Raw genomic sequence first — 17,242 nt, 5'->3', positions numbered from 1 at the left:
CGCGCGGCGGGCGGAGGGGCGGCGCGCAGCCGCCATGGTGGCGGCGTGAGGGCGGCGGGCCGGCGGCAGGCACCGTCCCCGCGGGGCGCGGCGGGGCGGCCCGGGCCGGGCATGGAAGTGGAGAAGATGGACGAGAATGAATGGAAGTACCACGGGGAGGGCAACCAGAGCCTCGTCGTCTCGCACTGCCAGGTGCGGCCGTAGGACGGCGGGGCGAGAGCGGCCCTCCCCCGCCGCCGGGCCCCGCGTGAGGGGAGGAAGGTGGGGGGGGGGGCGGGCCGGGGCCTCCCCAGGTGCGCGGCCGGGCCGGGCCTTTCCTTAGCGCCCTGCCGGCGGCTGGGGCAGGGGTGGCAGCGGCGGGGGAGACGCGCTGGCAATAATCCGCCTGTCGTGTCGCGATACGGGCGCGACGGAAGGCAGCCCCGGCAGGGACCGCGCTCCCCCGAGCGCCCGCGGGGTCTGGCTGCGGGGGCCGGGCCGCGCACCGCTGTGAGGGGACGGGTGGCGCCGGCCCCCTGCCTCCGCGTACCCTTTTTTTCCCTCCGCTTTCTTCTTCAAAGGAACAATCAAACCCGGGTCCGCCGTTCCGGCGGGCAGCATCCGTTCGGTGAAGCCGGGTGTAGGCACGGCGTGCCCACCGGGCTGCTGTCACCGGCTGTCGCCTCGCACGGCAGGGCCGGGGCGCAGCTCGGAACGGCCCTCGGAGGAGTTTGTTCTTTATCTAACGCGTACTTAGGGACGCTTTTTGCCTTAAAAATTCGCGTTTCAGTCTAAGTTCTGTTACAGATGTGCCCCAAAATGCCCTTGATATTTCACGGATCTAAAGGCAGTAAAGCTATAAAAGGCTAAGGAGTGGAATTTATGTAGAAAAAACTACAAGCCGTATGAGTGGAACCCTGAAAACCATTTTTATTCTATAACATATGGAAGAACGACTAAAAATACAGTATTTGTTTGATGTATCTTTTCTGGGTTTTAAGCGTACATTCAGTGTAAAAAAACGTTACCAAATGTCAGCCTGAGGAAAATGCTGGAAGTATTACGGCCTCAAACTTGAGGAGGGACGTTTCTGTGGCTCTCGTTTCTCTTTACATGAGATACTTTAAAAAGGTACTCTTCCTACAAGAAAAAAGCGCGTGATTTTGTTTCCCGTCTAAATTTTAGCTTTGGAAAAGGCAGCTCAGAAAAATGCGGTCACTGAACAATAGGAATCAGAATGCGTAATGGATTAATGGTGATGCAACTGCGATATCTTTGAAGACGTGGGAGATGAGGAAGTCTGCCAGAAACTCAGAATGCTTGCTGAGCATGTCAATTCTCTTTAACAAGAGGCTAAAACTTTAGGATACAGTGAAAGTAAAGCAGGTATATGTTTTTCCTGCATGGATAGCTTGTGAACTCTTGGAAGGGGAGTACCTAAAAGAGTGTTCAGATGCTGATTGTTGTGTTGTACCCCTTACAAACAGGACATGCTTGTACGATTAATCATTGTTCTTGTGATCCGTTGTCAGTCATTCTCAGGTTTGTGTGAACAAAGCAGCAGCATAGTTAAGATATTGAATTTTATTTTAACTGTTCTGGCTTCATTCTGTATCTCTTCGGTTCGTGTTTACTGTGCGTAAAGGTCAGGGGGAGGGATGGTGGTTTGGTTGTGGCAAGGGGGACGTGAATGGGGGCTGAGACAGATGAACTGGGATTGTGAGAGGCCAGGGCGGAAGCATACGTGTGCTTGTTGTCGCCTTGTTCTCCCTTCTTGTGCGTAGCGGTGCTTTGGAATGAGGGAAGGAAGCTGGTCCCTACCTGCATGGGTCTGAACCTCTCATCCTTGCTTCTTCAGGAAGATCTGAGAAGTTTAAAAATAAAACAACCCCAACAGCAACAAAACCAAACCGACGAGTCCCCTGTCCTTCTGGACAGGAGAGCAGATGCTGGTCTGCCCTTTGTGAACTAAGACCCAGGGAGTTTTTTTTGCTTCAGCTCCTGCCCTCTGATCCCCTCTCTGAAGCAGTGATAACTGGTTCTGTGCAAGTTCCTGTTACCAGGTCCCTGGGGTTCAGGCTGGGGCGAGCGGGCAGGCTGGGCACACGCTTGTTACTGATCGTGTAGAGCAGAGCCGGCTTGCGGGTGAAGACTAAGAAGAACAAGGCACGCCTCAGTTCGTGGCACAGGGTCTTTTTAAGGCTATGTTTATTTCTTTGGCTTCTCCCATTCCCTGCGTATTTAAGACGTGAACGTAACGCCCTGTTAATCCAGAGTTAGTACAGTACCAAAATTGAAAACTTGGTCACAGGAAAGTCACATGCCCAACAAGCAGCTCTGCTAGTGATGAGCTGATAAGCCCTGGATGCAGCCAACAAGCAGACGTTTTTTCCGGTGCCTTTGGATGGTGGCCGATAGACAGAGGTTGGGCTGACAGGCAGACCGGTGTCCCGTGGAACACGCCGTGCTGTGTGACAGTGCTGTGAAGCACTGCCTGATGGGCTGGTCCCGCTTGCCAGCTGCTGACCTCCAGAATGCCGCAGTGACAAGTCCCCACGAGTGCCCACGCTCTTGCAGCCTGCGGAGCGCGGTCAGTACTGAGGCAAAGAATCTGAAGTCACTGCGAGTGCATCTCTGTTCCCTATATTCACCCCCTGAGAAAAAGAGGATCTTGGGTGGGGCATAGCCTCGTCAGTGCATCTCGTCTTACAGTGATGGTTTCACAGAGTTACTTTAATTAGTTCTCCAGCATTTAAAGATGGAATTCTTTGCAGACGTTCCCAGTTACACTGTCATCACTGAAGCTGCTTGCTTAATGTATATTCCAACTTCTGTTTTCCTGGCTTTTTGTAGTTTAAGTTCTGACGAATCGAAAATTCTGGCAGACATACGGTGTCGTGGGACAAATTTCTATGGTGGCAAAGCTTTTCCTATTGGTTTTTAATACAGCTGTGATTAACTTAAACTGAAACTGAATGGTTTTTCAGCCTTTGTCTGTCGTGCAACCTCCTGAAATGCTGCTACCAGAAAACGAATGAGGACAGCTCTTCTGTACCATTGGTGCCAGTGAGAAATACAACCGGCACTTCCCTTTGGTTCCTGAGGCCGGTGCTTGATACATTCAGACTGATCTCTCCCAAGTACACAAAAACGGCAAGTTCATTGAATCAGTAAATGCGAAGTCCTTGTCCCTATGTTGCGATGTTGAGTATTTGATTCAATCCTAGCATCCTTTGCAAATAACTTACTTGCCACAATTCACCATCTGTGAATCCTCTGGTTACTTGTTCTAGCTGTGTTCTCAGAGATGCCTGAAGAGCTGTGGTACAGATACTGTTTTAAATTAAAAAAGAAAAGAAAAATAGCTGAACACAACCACAGACAGCTAGGCAGTTAATAAAAGATGCTTTGTATTCTCTGCATTTTATTGGAATGTTGCTCCTTTTGCATCAAATTTGGCTTCCAATTTATAGAGAGAGCTCGACTGTTCTTTACCTCCTCCGCTCTGCTCTTGGGCAGCAGAGATGGTTGCGAGGAACTGCAGTAGGACAGTTATCTTCTTCTAAGCTGTTGCCTTTTTCTGAGGTGGGGATAGCTGGTTTTTCAGAAGTGAGCTGAAAATCCTCATTTGTAGTTCTGCCTTTTAATCAGTTGTTTGCTTTTACAGAGACACTAATGCTTCATTTCATAAAGGCTTCAAGAAATTGTTCTTATAAAGTAGCACAAGTGACTCTAGAAATAAGGACTTGTATTTCCTTTGAATGTTGAAATATTGCTTGAAACATATTTCAAGTTTTTGCTTCATGTATCTATGTCCCTCCTGTGCTTCACTGCAGTTGACTTTTTTTAATGTTGGGATATGATGACAATCTAATGCTTCCTTTTAAAATATGTCTGAACATTAAGCTTGCGTTTCAGGATGACTATTTGGATGTGATAAAACAATAAAAGGGGAGTTTTTTTCCCAGTAAGTTTTGTATTCAATAAGATAGTCCAAAGGAACCTTGATGTGTGTTTGCAAAAGGTTGTGGTGTGTGTCTGCAGGTGCCTTTATTGTTAGTAATAATCTGCTTCTCGTCTTAGAGTGCCAGCAGCTCTAACAGATACCTTTGGGGTTTGGTAAGGGACTTAGTTTGTTAGTAAATATGTAAACCATCCCCAGAGCATATGGGAGCTTACTAAATAGAAAGAGGAGATGACAGATGGAGAAGGTAAATGAAGCAGAGCTAAGGAGGCTGAGGGAGTGAGTCAAGTCAGATGATCCAGCTTCGTAAGGTTCCTACAGTTGGTGCTTGTAGTAGGTTAATAATACCTGGCTCTTCTCTGAGATAGCTTTTAAATCTTCAAGTTACATGGGTAAGGGTGAAGGATATCACAGTGTCAGCAGTGCTTCCTTCACAGATGTCCTTGCCGGTCCCCGTTCTGGGTTTGTGGGGACTGTTGGGAGTAGGGGGCTATTTGGATGTTCAGTTCTGATTTCACTGTGACTGCAGCTGCCTTACGGTGGCTGCAAAGAATGTGCAGAACGGCCCTTTCTGCATATGGGAGACTGATTTGGTTTTTGTTTCCGGTGAAATAAAATTTATTCTGTGTCTGCAGGGGTGCTTTGCATCACATCGGGCTAGGTAATTGTTCCTGGTACTGCTTTGGAAGTATGAAATAGTCAGCCTGGTTGTTGTTTTGTTCGTTTGGGTTAGAGTAGTTAAAACTGAATCTTAATGGAAAATCTTGTTGTAATGAGCTTACTTTGAGAGGGCCATTACCAAGATTTTATGTTTAGACACAGGAATTTTTGCTAAGAGAGGGAAAAGTTTATGGGCAGCATTACGAGCTAGATGCAGCTTTCCAGTTTGGTCTTATTTGGCAAAAAGGGAGCGATGCCGATCATGAATTGCTGTCTTGTGGAGAAAATCATCTTGAGGCACTTCTTCAGGTGGTCACATTCTGTGTAAGTTCAAGAGCCCGAGTGTCCTACTTTGTTCTTCCCTTTCATCCCACTGCTTTTCTGTGTGGAGTTGGCTGAATCTGTTTTGTTGTCTTGAAAGCAGTGTAAGTACAGTATTGCCCCCCAAACTTCCAAGACATTCCTGAGAAATTCCAGCTCCCTGACTAGGAGCGCATTTTGTTGCCTTCTGTTTTGTTGTGGTTTTGTCTTAATGTCTGTGCAATAGTGAATTAGTATCTATGAGTGTCTCGACTTCAAGGAGCTAAAGAGCAGCCTGCTGGTTCTTCTGCACTGGTTCTTTTTGCTGTTCCTTGCAGGTATAAATATTAGAAATACTCCCCTGCCTTTCGCTGGCCTTGCTTATCAATGGTGGCCTTCTCTGTCTCTCTCACTGATTAAAGAATGGCCAAGTTACTCTGTCTTTGCTTTTTCATGCTAAGAAGTTATCAGGAGCGAGATGCAACTTCTGTTTATTGAATTTTATTTTGAGTATTAGGAAAGGCACAGTTTTGTTAAGACTTGAACTGAAAAACTTTTACATCCTTGAGGAGATTGTTCTGAAATTCCAAACCAATGGTCATTCTTATTTCTGATTGATTTCATGCTCTGGAAGGGTCAAAAAAATTCACCAAAGCTACATGATACAACACAGGGAGGAGTTTTGGATCTGTTTCTGTAGAATTTTCTGAGGAAATAAAAACTTTCATGGGATTAAGTTGGACCAAGATTCCAGCATAAACTTTAATGGGAGTTAAGGACCAGTGAAACCTCTTCTGTTGTGTGTTGTCGTTTGTCCCCCCCGTTATAGGGCATTTATTTGAAGTTGTTTCTTTAGCAATGTGTTCTTTTGGGGGTATGTGTATCTAAACATAAACTAGTGTCTAGCAACACTCCCCCCGCCAAGTGCATTCCATTTGCCTATTTAGAAAAAGGACAAGAAAACAGATTGATGACTGAATATAATGCATTCCTTTGTTCCTTCTTTCCTAGTTGTAATTACTTGGAAAACTATTTATGTATTTATTTATTGCGAGTGAGCAAAGGAGCTTCTGCCCAAGTTTACTGAAGCAAGCAGCTACAGAATCCAGCTGAAAAGCCAAGTATGTGATCAAGGTGTGTCATCAGTGGAGAAGAAGAGAGGAGATGTGTACCATGCTGTAAACAACAATTAAGTTTTTAGGAATAGGAGGCAATTACTAGTTTGAGTTGAGTGGCACTCGAACCTGTGAAACTGTACGTTCCTTGTGTTAACCTTGTTTAACTAGTATTTAGATAAGCATCTATAATCACCGCAAAAAAGGAAGGCAGTTTCGTATTTACATGTGATTCTTTGGCTAAGTGGGTGTAGCTGTGACTGTTGATACCATCACTGACTGGACCAACTCTGCTTGAGTACGGTCTACAGAGCTTTTTTATTATAAAAGAATTAGCAGTTGGGAAGACATTAAATTCATAAATGAGCAGTGGATTAGCTGCAAAGCTTTTTTTTTTATTATTTTTTTGACCCAAACCAGCTGCTTGAGTCAATGTCTGTTATAGAATTTTGATTTCATATTGTACCAGTCTATTAAATTTGCTTTTTCTTTGTCTTTACCAGGTTTCTGCACTGAAAGGATGCTCTGAGTGCGGTGCAGTTTAGCAGTGTATTTCCTAAGGTGAAAGGGAAGGTGACACCAGGTAGGGGAAGTGCATGAAGAGAGCAGAAAGAACAGAAAAACAGAAATACTCTTTAAAACTCGTCTCACAACATTAGTGCCTCAGATGGTTCTGTAGATGCAGATGTGAAAACGTCACGTGTTTGTGCCGTGAGATGGAAACAGGGAGAATCTCTGCTCTCATACTGCAGGCTGATGTGGCAGGGACACTGACTGTAGCAGCAACATCCCTGTTTCTTTTTACTTTTTTGACTTTTAATTGCTTCCCCCTCCCCGTTAATGTTCTCCTGAAACGCCTTGCTCCTCCAACATCACCGAAGCTGCCAGGCACGTGGCTCTACCCGCTGGTGCTTGAGGTGTTGCTGCTACGTGGAGGTTTGGAGCAGCGTGGAGGAGGGAAGCTCAGCACACGTTTTCATGTTCCTGTTTGTAGAACTCACCTGTTTGACATAGGAATGAGGTATTTGATGCACTGTTAAATGTTAAGGACTACTTTTTTTTCCTAACAGTTAGGGAGGGTGTCAGGCCGTGTACAGTGTTACCCAGCTGCAGCGGTGCGTGCCCATGGGTGACCACCAAGAGGTGATCCGTCCGCTCGCTGGGGGGCGTATCGCTGGGCGTCCTTACAGGTACTGCGATTAGGTGGCTTAGCTGGAGGGCAAACGCTTCCTCATTCATGGCTAGTGCAAGTTCGCACAGTTCTTTTGGAAGTGGTACCACGTGTATTGCAGGATCATAGACAGCTTCGCTATAAAGTGAAACCTGGGTTACTGTGGGACTCTTGGGGGTCCAGGTCGTAGCCGAACAGAATGGAGTAATGGAACGCCTGAAGTCTGATGCAACTTGGGAGCTCTGCTGCACGTAGCGAGTCCTGTGGTGGTGTTTGCTCTCAAATAATGGCTTAAAGTACTGAATGGTGTCAAGCCAAGAGCTGTGGCAGAAAATCTTTATTCATGTGAAGAGATCAGAAGTTTGTTCCTAGGGGGCTCCTACGCCACATAGAAGAACACTGCTCCAATTTTTGAAGGCTTCCTTGCGCTTTGTGTGAGTGATTGCTAAACTTCCTCCATACTGGCAGGAAATGTAGCTTTCCTCACTTTGTTTTGTGTGATCTTATCCGTGTTCTTATACAGCAGAAAACTGAGTTGGAAACCTGCACTTTTATACAATATTACCATATATACTGCCTTCAAAAGCTATGGAATTTTCCAGTGTTTAGTTTGTGTTCATCTCTCGTGTTCCACAGTGGTACCCTGGATGAGGAGACCTTTAAAATGTCATCTGTTGAGTATCATAAAGATAAGCTTTGACTGGAGTTCCTAGGCAGTGCGGAGGACACATTTTTACTGAGTTTTATTAGTTCTCAGAGGAAGGAGCATTCCTCTGTGCATCTGTCTTCTCTGACATGTGACAGTGACACCTCTTTGTCCATCTGCTTCCCTCCCGTGGTGGATTCTCTGCATAGAAAATCATTGTTTTCTGTTTAAATCCCTCAAACTAAAGTTAGAATTGAAGGGGTTGTGGAACATGAATTTGGAATAGCAAATGTCAGGATAATTCAGCTAGCATATATATTGCGTGCAGTTCAAATGCTCTACTGCAGCAATATCAGCAAAATAGGTCCATAGTTCATCTTTGGTGCCAGGGAAAATGTCATTTATTAGTATTTGCAGATCAGTAACTTCAAGGAGGGCTTGTATAGCAGTCCTGTTTAACTTGACTTAACCCCTACCTCTCCCTTTGACTGAAATTTAGGTAGAATGCACTGTTTTTAGATGTAATGGTTGTACACTGGTGTAAATCTACTACGACTAAGTTGCACTAACTAGCCACAGTGATAGTAGCAAGTTTGACATTTGTAGAGCTATTTTGGGTAAGTTCTTGATAGCTTTTTGGGTTGAGGAAAAGAATCACAGAATGGCTGAAGTTTGGAAGGGACCTCCAAAGATCATCTAGTCCAACCCCCCTGCTGAGCAGGGTCACCTCGAGCACGTTGCGCAGGATGGCATCCAGGTGGGTTTGGAAGATCTCCAGAGAAGGAGCACAGCCTCTCTGGGCAGCCTGTCCCGGTGCTCGGTCACCTCCCAGTAAAGAAGTGCCCTCCCATATTCAGCTGGAACCTCCTGTGCTTCAGTTTGTGCCTGACACTAAAGACTCTAAACAGTCAGTTTTTATTGTATAAAGAAATTCTGCAACATTTTCAGGTATTGTCTTGTAAAAGTAGGAGGAGCAGCTTCATCCCTTCATCTCCTTCAGTAGTTGTTGGTGGTGGTGGTGTCTAATCGATTGCAACGAGTTATTTGGCGTTAATTGTAGGAAAGATTTGTTACCAGTCTTTGAGAGTGTTTTCCCCCTTCACAAGTTCACAAGTGGAAGCTCATGACTTTCATACAGACAACTTTAAAGCTCTTCTGGGTTTTATTGTTCTGCTTGTACAGCGCGTGCCTTCATCACATAAGTATGTTGACAGCAGCGGATAGCAGAGAGGTTAATACTTCGTGTTGTAAAATTGCAGGCAGTGCTCATGGAAACACCGGTGAGGTTCCAGGCACTGTGACTTAGGAGATGCCGGGGGTGGGAAGGGGGGGGGTTCCCCTTGGGACTTAGTTGGTTCCGCAGGGGGGTTGGTTCCTACCAGAAGACCTTGCATGTATGAACACCAGTTGGTGACCAACTAGATAAGCCTCTTTTCCTGTTACACTGGGCACTTGCAGAACCAGATATCTGCAAAATGTTTTGCCTCTACAGAAAAACCCTTCACTTGTTCTGGTTAGAATAACAGAAATGTAACAACAAGTGGTATGAGCCTGGTGCCTTGGGAAAGCAGAAGCTGAGGTGGCATTTCCCAGGCTATATGTTTGGACGGGCCAATTCTTCATGTTCTTGTACAGAAGCTTACTCGAAAGCCGTGTGAGCTGAGGTGGTAGAGTAGAAGTAAAATACATAATCATCATCGTTGTTGTTGTTGATGTTGTTTTATGCAAATTTTCCTGTTTCTTGCACAATCTCTTAAACAGATTTTGTTAATAATGTAACCAGAGACTGAAAGTCAAAAAGCCTCAGTGATGCAAACCAGTTCACTTTATTTTATTTTTATTATTTTTATTTTTTTCCTGAAGCATGAAGTATCAGGATTATAGAGTTGTCCAGCTGTGTTTAACTTGGGAAAACTCCCCCATTCAGGAGGCCTGCAGAGTAGCTCGGTCTTAAAAGAAAGAAGTTTAAAAGATATTTCCAAAAAATTGTAGTCCAATATCAAATATTGGTTTGTGAAGGAATAAATGCATGTTTTTTATCCTGGCTTCATAATGCAACTGCCTAATCCAAAGTGCGTAGATTGATGCCAGTCATATTTTGTTATTTTGGCTTAACTGCAAGCAGTGTTTGGATTTCTTTAAGTAAAATTAAAGCAAGAACTGTAGTAACTGCTTTAGAGAAGAAAAAATACTGCAGATGATCATCACTTTCTGGGGACCAAGACCAGCAACTCATTTTTTCCCAAGATACGTGAAGACAACAGTTGTGTGCGCATGCACACACGCATTTGTCTTCTCCAGTGACTTCTTTCAGCACATTTTTGCAGCCCCTCTTACAGCTTCTCTCTTTATTGGCAAGCAGCAACTTTCAGTTATGATTTAGAAGACAAACAAACAATTGTTTCACGGTAGGGTGCCAAAGAAGTATTTGCCTGGAAGCAGATGTTTAAGTATAAGGCTGAAGTCTCACGTTGCTGTGCCTTGATACAGTGCCCTTCTAGAGCACGGAGCAATTGTTAACATCCCGCTGTGCTCTGAGAGATGCAGCTTTCTGTATCCTTGCTGCTCCCACTCACACTGAGCTGCCTCTAACAACCGGCCACGTTTTGCTGTAGCTCCAGTGTGGTGATGTGCTCGGTGGGAATGTTTGTTACCAGTTACCAAGCTGCTGTGTTTTCATGCAAGAATTTTGCTTAAATTCTTTTTTTTGAAGAATAAGGGCAGTCATATTTGATATTCTGACGGCTTTTGTTGCTAACTGAATGCTGAACGTACTTACAGAGAAAGGACGGCAGGATTGTTTTTTAATAAAAGAAAAAATTGCAGAGTTTTTCCTTTGAATTCACTATTTTTTCTGCCTTGTCTTAGTTCTTCAAAAGGTGTGAAGCCTCTTGATGTGTCATGTGTTACTTTTTCCTACTTTAATGCATTGCTTTTTTTTTCCTCTCCCTGATTTTGTAGCCTGGTTTTTTGTTTGTTTGGTTTCTTGTTTTTTGTTGTTGTTTTCGTCTTTCTGTCTGTATGGGACTGCTATTCAACTAACTTAACACTTTGGTGGTAAATAGTGCATTGATGAAAGTGTTGGTAAGAGGTCTAAGGGCTTAGGGGGGTACACATAGGGAATGAAATTTGGGGAACATTAGGATCTAGTTGATCTGATCCTCCAAGTGTGAAGAGTAGCACCAGCTTCCTAAGAAATCTGTTCTCTTCTGGATTTGGCCCTTCATTTGCATGCAGATAAGCATGCTGTATCTTTGATGTTCAATCCTTAAAGCATTTAAGATAACAGACAAAAAACCTCACGGCAACAACCGCACACAGCATTTGCAAGTAAAGAATCAGTTGAATGAATCAGTAATGCACTAGCATGAAAAATACACCCCTGGTATTTTCAGTGGTAATAGTTCTCAGTACTAATGTCAGTAGTATCAGCAGAGCTGTGTAGCTATTGCTGCTAACTGAAAGGTATCTGCTTAAAACCAGCACGCTGTTACAAAACGTTATCACCAGATGGTATTTTAGTGGGTCTTACAGGTTTTTCCAAAGACCTTTTGGGCAAAAACGATAGGGTGTTTTTCTGTATTTTTGTTTGATGCTGTGTTTTAGTGGAAGTCACAACTGACACTGCAGACTTCCAGTGACAGAAGCTCAGGGAGTGTTCTCCCTTTTACAGCTGGTGACAGGAAGCAGAGTGGCTGCCTTGTTAAGGTCAGTAGAGGAGGCTGTGGCAAATCTGGGAGCAGAAGTTGGTGTGCTTGATTTCGAGTTGAGTGAATCAAGCCTTTAAAATGCCTTTTTTTTTCCCCCCCCGCAGTGTCTTAGATGAGCTAGACTGGGGAATCAGACATCTGTGGTGTTCAGATGAAATATGCTCTGATGCACTTAGATACTAATGAAATCAATGTTCTTTCCCATCTTTCTTTAGCGCTGTGTGGTGCTGCGGTTTTTGAAGTCTCCGCCAAACCAGAATAAGGTAAGATTCAACACCTCCTGGTGATAAAAGCCCCCAGGTAAGCTAAAAAAAAAACTGTCTGAGGAGAGATAGGAAATCTGCAAAAGAACTGCGACCGACAGGAGTAAGAAAAAGGGGATGTTTTAAACGTGCTTGTGTTTCAGGAGTTTTGGCAACAGAAGGAAATTTGAGATCTTCTTACGTAACTAAGATTATGTGACTGCTGATAGATACCATGACCTTTGTGGGGGTCAAATTTTAAGACAGCAATGAATGTGTAGAAGGTATGGCTTTTTGTAAGGATGTCTGTGGCAACGGGGAAAGTATTAATGGTGCTTATCGACCTATGGGAGTGCAGTGGTGCTGCAGGAAATACTGCAAGAACGGCCATTGTCGCTGAGCGACTTCAGTGCCCTGTCTGTTGCAGAAGGAGCAGAGCAGGACGCAGCCTCCATTTTCTTGGACTGCAGCAGCAGATTTTTCTGCTTGAGAAAGGAACTGAAGGGGGTTACCTTAGATTTGCTTTAAAAGGGATAAAAATTGATCAAGAATCAGAGGTGATGGGTAAAAATGAAGTGTCAGCACAGTGCTCCCAGGGAAAAAAATAAAAGAGCAAAAGAGGCAGGAGGTTCAAATCCTGCCATTTCTCTAACCTAGTGAGTAGTCTATGGCCCATTACTTGAGAGGTGCGGGGAATGGCTTGAATACAAAGCAGTCTGTGGCTCTTTATTTAAAGAACAAAACACGTGAGGTACCAGCATTTAGTTATTTATTTACTCTGAAGATATTCTTGCATACTAATGGTTTTTTAAAAATTGACATGTCAGGAAGAAATTGCAGTGGAAGCTGGGAAGTAACTTCACATTTACGTATCTTGGAGCTGAAGTTGATGATACTTCTGTGAACTTTTTTGCTGTGCATGTAGGTTTTTGGACTGGAATAGTGAAACACAAGGGAAAATGCCTGGGGCATGCTGTTCTTTTACTTCTTGAACAGTCCTAAGATTCTTGAGTTATTTTTTCTCCTGCATAATCAGATGAATAAAATTGCTCAGAATCCCACCAAGCATAGAGATCGATCGCAGTAGGTGTTCCTCGGGGTTGTATCTGATGTAGCAATGAGTGTGGCCCTGCCGAAGCAGAGTTTGGGGACAACCTTAGAGCAATGTGACAGCAGTACAGAAGAAATGTTTTTTAGGTGTAACTTATATTCCTGTCTGGTGTGAGGTCAGTTAGGATATAAGGTGATACATTTCTGCATGTAGCTCATCCAGCGTAAACAACGCTGAAAGAACCAGCTGAAGCAAAGTACTTTCCAGTAGGAGGCATACTGAAATTCAGACGTGCACCTCGGTCTCTGCTGTTTAACTCCTTTGGAAAAGGTTTTATAAAAAACCAAGTACTGCTTTGTGTTTATACTGCTTGGTAATGAATTAGGGACTACATAACTTAGCAGTTAAACAAGGTGATGATATCACAAGTTTTAATTTTATTGTTACAATTAAGTGTTTGAATGAAAAGTACTGATAATAAATAATATAACCAGGGATTGCATTTCTTGAGTAGAATACCAAGTATCAGGACTCACGGAATGCCTTCAATGGCATGTTGCTAATTTTAGTGTACACGAGTCTTTCGTATGAGTGGATGTTTGTCTTTTTATTATATGGAACCTCTGAGTTCTGGTGTTTTTGGTCAAGTGAACTGGCTGGAACTTCAAAGTTTTTCATCTTTGTGTTTTTTAATGTTAGAAAAAATGGTGCTCCAGTAGTTTGTTAGTTGGTTTTTATTTCTTGTTTGCAGTGTTCCCAATACACTTGCTGTTAAAGGGATGTGGGCAGGTGTCAAAGCAGGGTGAGCGCAGAGGAACAGGGACGTACCCGGCACTGCTCTCTGCCTTGTGTGGGGAGCAGCGAAGGAGCTTGGGCTGCTGGCAGCCACCTCTGGTGGATGTAGGTGTGCTCAGCACTCGTGATGGGTGCTGGCCTTCCTGCAGAACACAGGCTGAGCAATGCTGCTTTAAAAATAGGCTTTTTCTTACCTGTGTGGGTGGTCTGCTTACTTATCTTGTTGCCTATTAATTATTTTCTCTTAAAGGCACTTCTTTAGATCATACGACTGCAGCTGAGAAAGTTACTCAGGCGCCATCAGTGTGTGTTTTGTTGTAAAACTCAAGCAGTGGAAGATTGCCTGTTCTGAGGAGGCTCCAAGCTTATTTTGGCTCTCTTAAAAGGATTCAGGGAGAGCTGTTCTGAGAAATAACTCCACTTACAGTACGCCAGGCATTTTGAAGAATTAGTGCTGTCCTGGCCTTTATAGAATGATAGAAGTGCTGTGCAAGTGTTTGGGGAAAATTGGACTTCTACTTGCTGCAAAGGATTTTAAATTTTTTTATTTTTTTTGTAGCGCGCTACATAATAAAGTCCCAGTATGTAGTACTGTGTGCTACTGAAGTAAAAGGCTGGAGTACTGCAGCAACATGCAGCAGCAGCCTCATTCTGGGAAGCGTTGTGGTGTATTGCAGTGTTGTGAATTGCTCTTTCAGTCTGGAAAATTAATTCTGCTACGGGAAGAGTATTAAACTTGGTATGCAGTCTCAGCAGGCCTGAATTACGGTAACAGAATAATCTGAGTTATGCAATTGGTGTAAATTTGTTAGGTAACCCTTCCTGGTGGAAAAAAAATGTACCTATTGTAATGGTATTATAGAATAAAGTTATTAAAATTGTGTGATTAGTGATGGTTTGCTTTATCCTCCTTACACGTTTAATTTGTGCTGGATGTTGTCTTTCCCTGGTTCTCCCTCCAGTCTTTGTCATTACCTGAGTGAAGTCCTCCTAGCATTTTATTTTCTCGTACTCTGTTCTGTGGTGCAGAGTACCAAACTTATTTTTTTTTTTCTCCTGTTGATGTTTTTTTTTTTCCTCTGTGATTTTCTAACGGGACGTCAGTGTTGCACCTCCTCTTCTTCTGCTGTAACTTAATCCCAGGAGCACACCTGTATGGTTCAGTGCTTTGTAGTGTAGGCAGAGGAGTGTTTTTTCCAGAAGATACAGGAAGGGAGCTTGGAGGTTGTAGTACCAGTAGAGCAGTGTGCAGAGAACCAGAGTATGCTAAAGGACCGGGGACATACTTTACATACTGTAAAGCTTCTCATGTACGGGCTCTCTGCTGCCTCTCCGAGGTGCAGAAGTCTGTCCAGGTGAGACCACGCCAATGTGGCCATCCCGCTGCTGGTACTCCGGCAGCTTCGTTTCTGTCTAGCTTGGCGTTTTTATCGTGTGGAAGAACTTTGGTGTTTCTTTATAGATGCACAGCGTAAAATTAATAGAAGATGGTGCTATACTAAGAGTTCTCATTGTCTAGGGCAGCATTTGGGACAGGTAACAAGTTTTGTTTGTGCAAACGTTTGGGATTTGGCTCAGTCTTTTGGGCCATTCTCTTCTGAACCTCCAGGTGAAGTATTTTGTAGCATACCAAGCCTCTCCTGAACTCAACCTGTGGGTAAAGAGGCTTGCTGCGTCTCTACTTTTACTTACAGATCTTTGAGTTGTTGAGGACTATTAATAGATCTTGAGTCACCTCTCCAGCTTCCACTTCTTAGATTTTCTCTGTCCTTTTTTCCTCTGAAACTTAAGTTGAATAATCATCTTCTCTGACTGTTACTGTGGCTATCCCAGCCTCTTAAAGAGCAGTAGGGAAACAAACGTAGCACAAGTTGTGTGTGTCCGTTTAATTTCAACATGTACTGACTTAATTGGCTTGCTAAGTCTGTGACGAGTACGCGTATGCATCGAGTGTTGTTTATCATTATTTCATAATTTAATTACTATGTTTCTTTCTTCCAGACTTCAGAGGAAATACTACACCATCTGCAAAACATCGTAGACTTTGGAAAACATGTCATGAAGCAGTTCTTTGGGGAGAATTATGTTCACCATGGGGTAAATGTTCTATTCTTAAAATAAATGGCTTATGCATTGTAAACTATACAGTCTTTTCAGGAACACTGAATGGCACTGAAAGCAGTTAATAGGGTTTACAGATATTCTCGAGCAAGCTACACACACAAGAAGCGTTTGGTTAAGAGCAAAGATCGTGCTTTGTGCTGATGAGGATTGTACTCTGTAGCTTGAGCTGTTTGAAGCGACTACTGAAACAAGTGGTCATTTGTTGGCCCTGTGCAAGGTGAGAGGTAAGAAAGATAGATTTTGAGACTGTCTTTGCAAAATAAGGGGAGGACTCGGGTTCACACAAACTGTCTAGATTTGTGTGCAGTCAGAGGTAACTTGCCTTGCCATGCACTTCAGGGTGGCGAGATCTGTTTAACTGACCATCAGGTACCTGAGTGGGGAAGTGAGGGTTGGAACCTCATCGGCACAATTCTGCCTTGGAGGGGTGGGGAGCGAGACACCGGCCAGAAGTGGGTCTGTTGCATTTGGGAAATGATGCGAGTTTCTTCATGAACATTAAACTCATCCTGAAAAATGATGTTTTTTCATGCATTTGTTAAAATTCCATTTTGTTTTCACAGTGTTGTTTGTGAACTCAGGTACAGGTGGTATATAGGTGGTTAACCTGGGGGAGCGGCTGCTCATTGTATAGTTCAGTATGCTGCTGTTAACATCCACTGAACTTCGGTATTCCATTTTAAGACTCCCAGACTGGGTATTAATCTTTGTGTCGAAATACATACATTTACTTTTTTTGTTTGTTTGTTTTTAATAGGAAATTATTCAACTGCCTTTAGACTTCGTAAGACAGCTCTGTTTAAAGATTCAGCCAGAGAGGCCAGGTAAGTGCCCCATTAAAAGAGGGTCATTCCTCAAGCCATAAAAACATTGTGCTTTATAATAAAAAAGCATCATAACTCAGAACATAAGGGAACTTCTTTCAGTACCAAAACAATGAAAAGCTGAAAATTTGTTGTGGACAAATGGGTGTGTTCCAGGCTTTACAATCACATCTGATAGCGGTTTGATCAAATTGGAGAAAGGGATCCCCTTCAAGCCTGTGTTTGTTAATTCCTGAACAAGCTTTTTACCTTGCTCTTGAAGTCCTTTAGAAAGATCAACGAGGGCGGTGGAAGATGCATATTAAAATACTGTTTTCTCAAGCCTTCTTTAGAAGGCTCAGAAACTTGTTTCAGGAGAGTTCATTGAAGAAAGATGTGATATGAAATCCTTTGGTAAGTGTAGCCAGTTCTTTGAAACCTTTGATCCTTGGGAAAAGGTGACTTAATTTACCTATGGAAAGGGCAGGACACTCTGTATTGACATGTTGTCACCGACAGTTTCACAGTGCCAGAAACCAGCAAGGTAAGTTAATACTGTGCCTAATAAAAGTTGCTAAAATAAAAAGCAGAAGTTACAAAACCAATGATACTTCAGAAGAATTTAATGATAGAATTTACTTGAAAATGGATGTACTTTGTTTACAATCATTTTGTTGAAAAA

The 17,242-nt window shown here is 43.5% G+C and overlaps 1 protein-coding gene across 2 annotated transcripts in view; it reads left to right on the top strand.

The window, feature by feature from the left end:
* IPPK (inositol-pentakisphosphate 2-kinase) overlaps positions 1-17,242 on the top strand; it is a 31,655-nt gene that overhangs the window by 2,347 nt on the left and 12,066 nt on the right. Inside the window, exons 1-4 of one of the 2 annotated variants that reach the window (XM_035337385.1) lie at positions 8-192; positions 11,761-11,808; positions 15,635-15,730; positions 16,515-16,581. In XM_035337385.1, coding sequence (XP_035193276.1) covers positions 112-192; positions 11,761-11,808; positions 15,635-15,730; positions 16,515-16,581 — 292 coding nt within the window. In that variant the 5' untranslated portion in view covers positions 8-111. Of the gene's footprint in view, positions 1-7; positions 193-11,760; positions 11,809-15,634; positions 15,731-16,514; positions 16,582-17,242 lie in introns of those variants that run through there. The other variant, XM_035337386.1, reaches the window with a different exon arrangement.

The sequence above is a fragment of the Oxyura jamaicensis genome, chromosome 12, assembly GCF_011077185.1.
Source record: "Oxyura jamaicensis isolate SHBP4307 breed ruddy duck chromosome 12, BPBGC_Ojam_1.0, whole genome shotgun sequence".
NCBI lineage: Eukaryota > Metazoa > Chordata > Aves > Anseriformes > Anatidae > Oxyura > Oxyura jamaicensis.
Note: the sequence above shows the minus strand (reverse complement) of the source record. Positions and strands in the feature narration are given on the sequence as shown.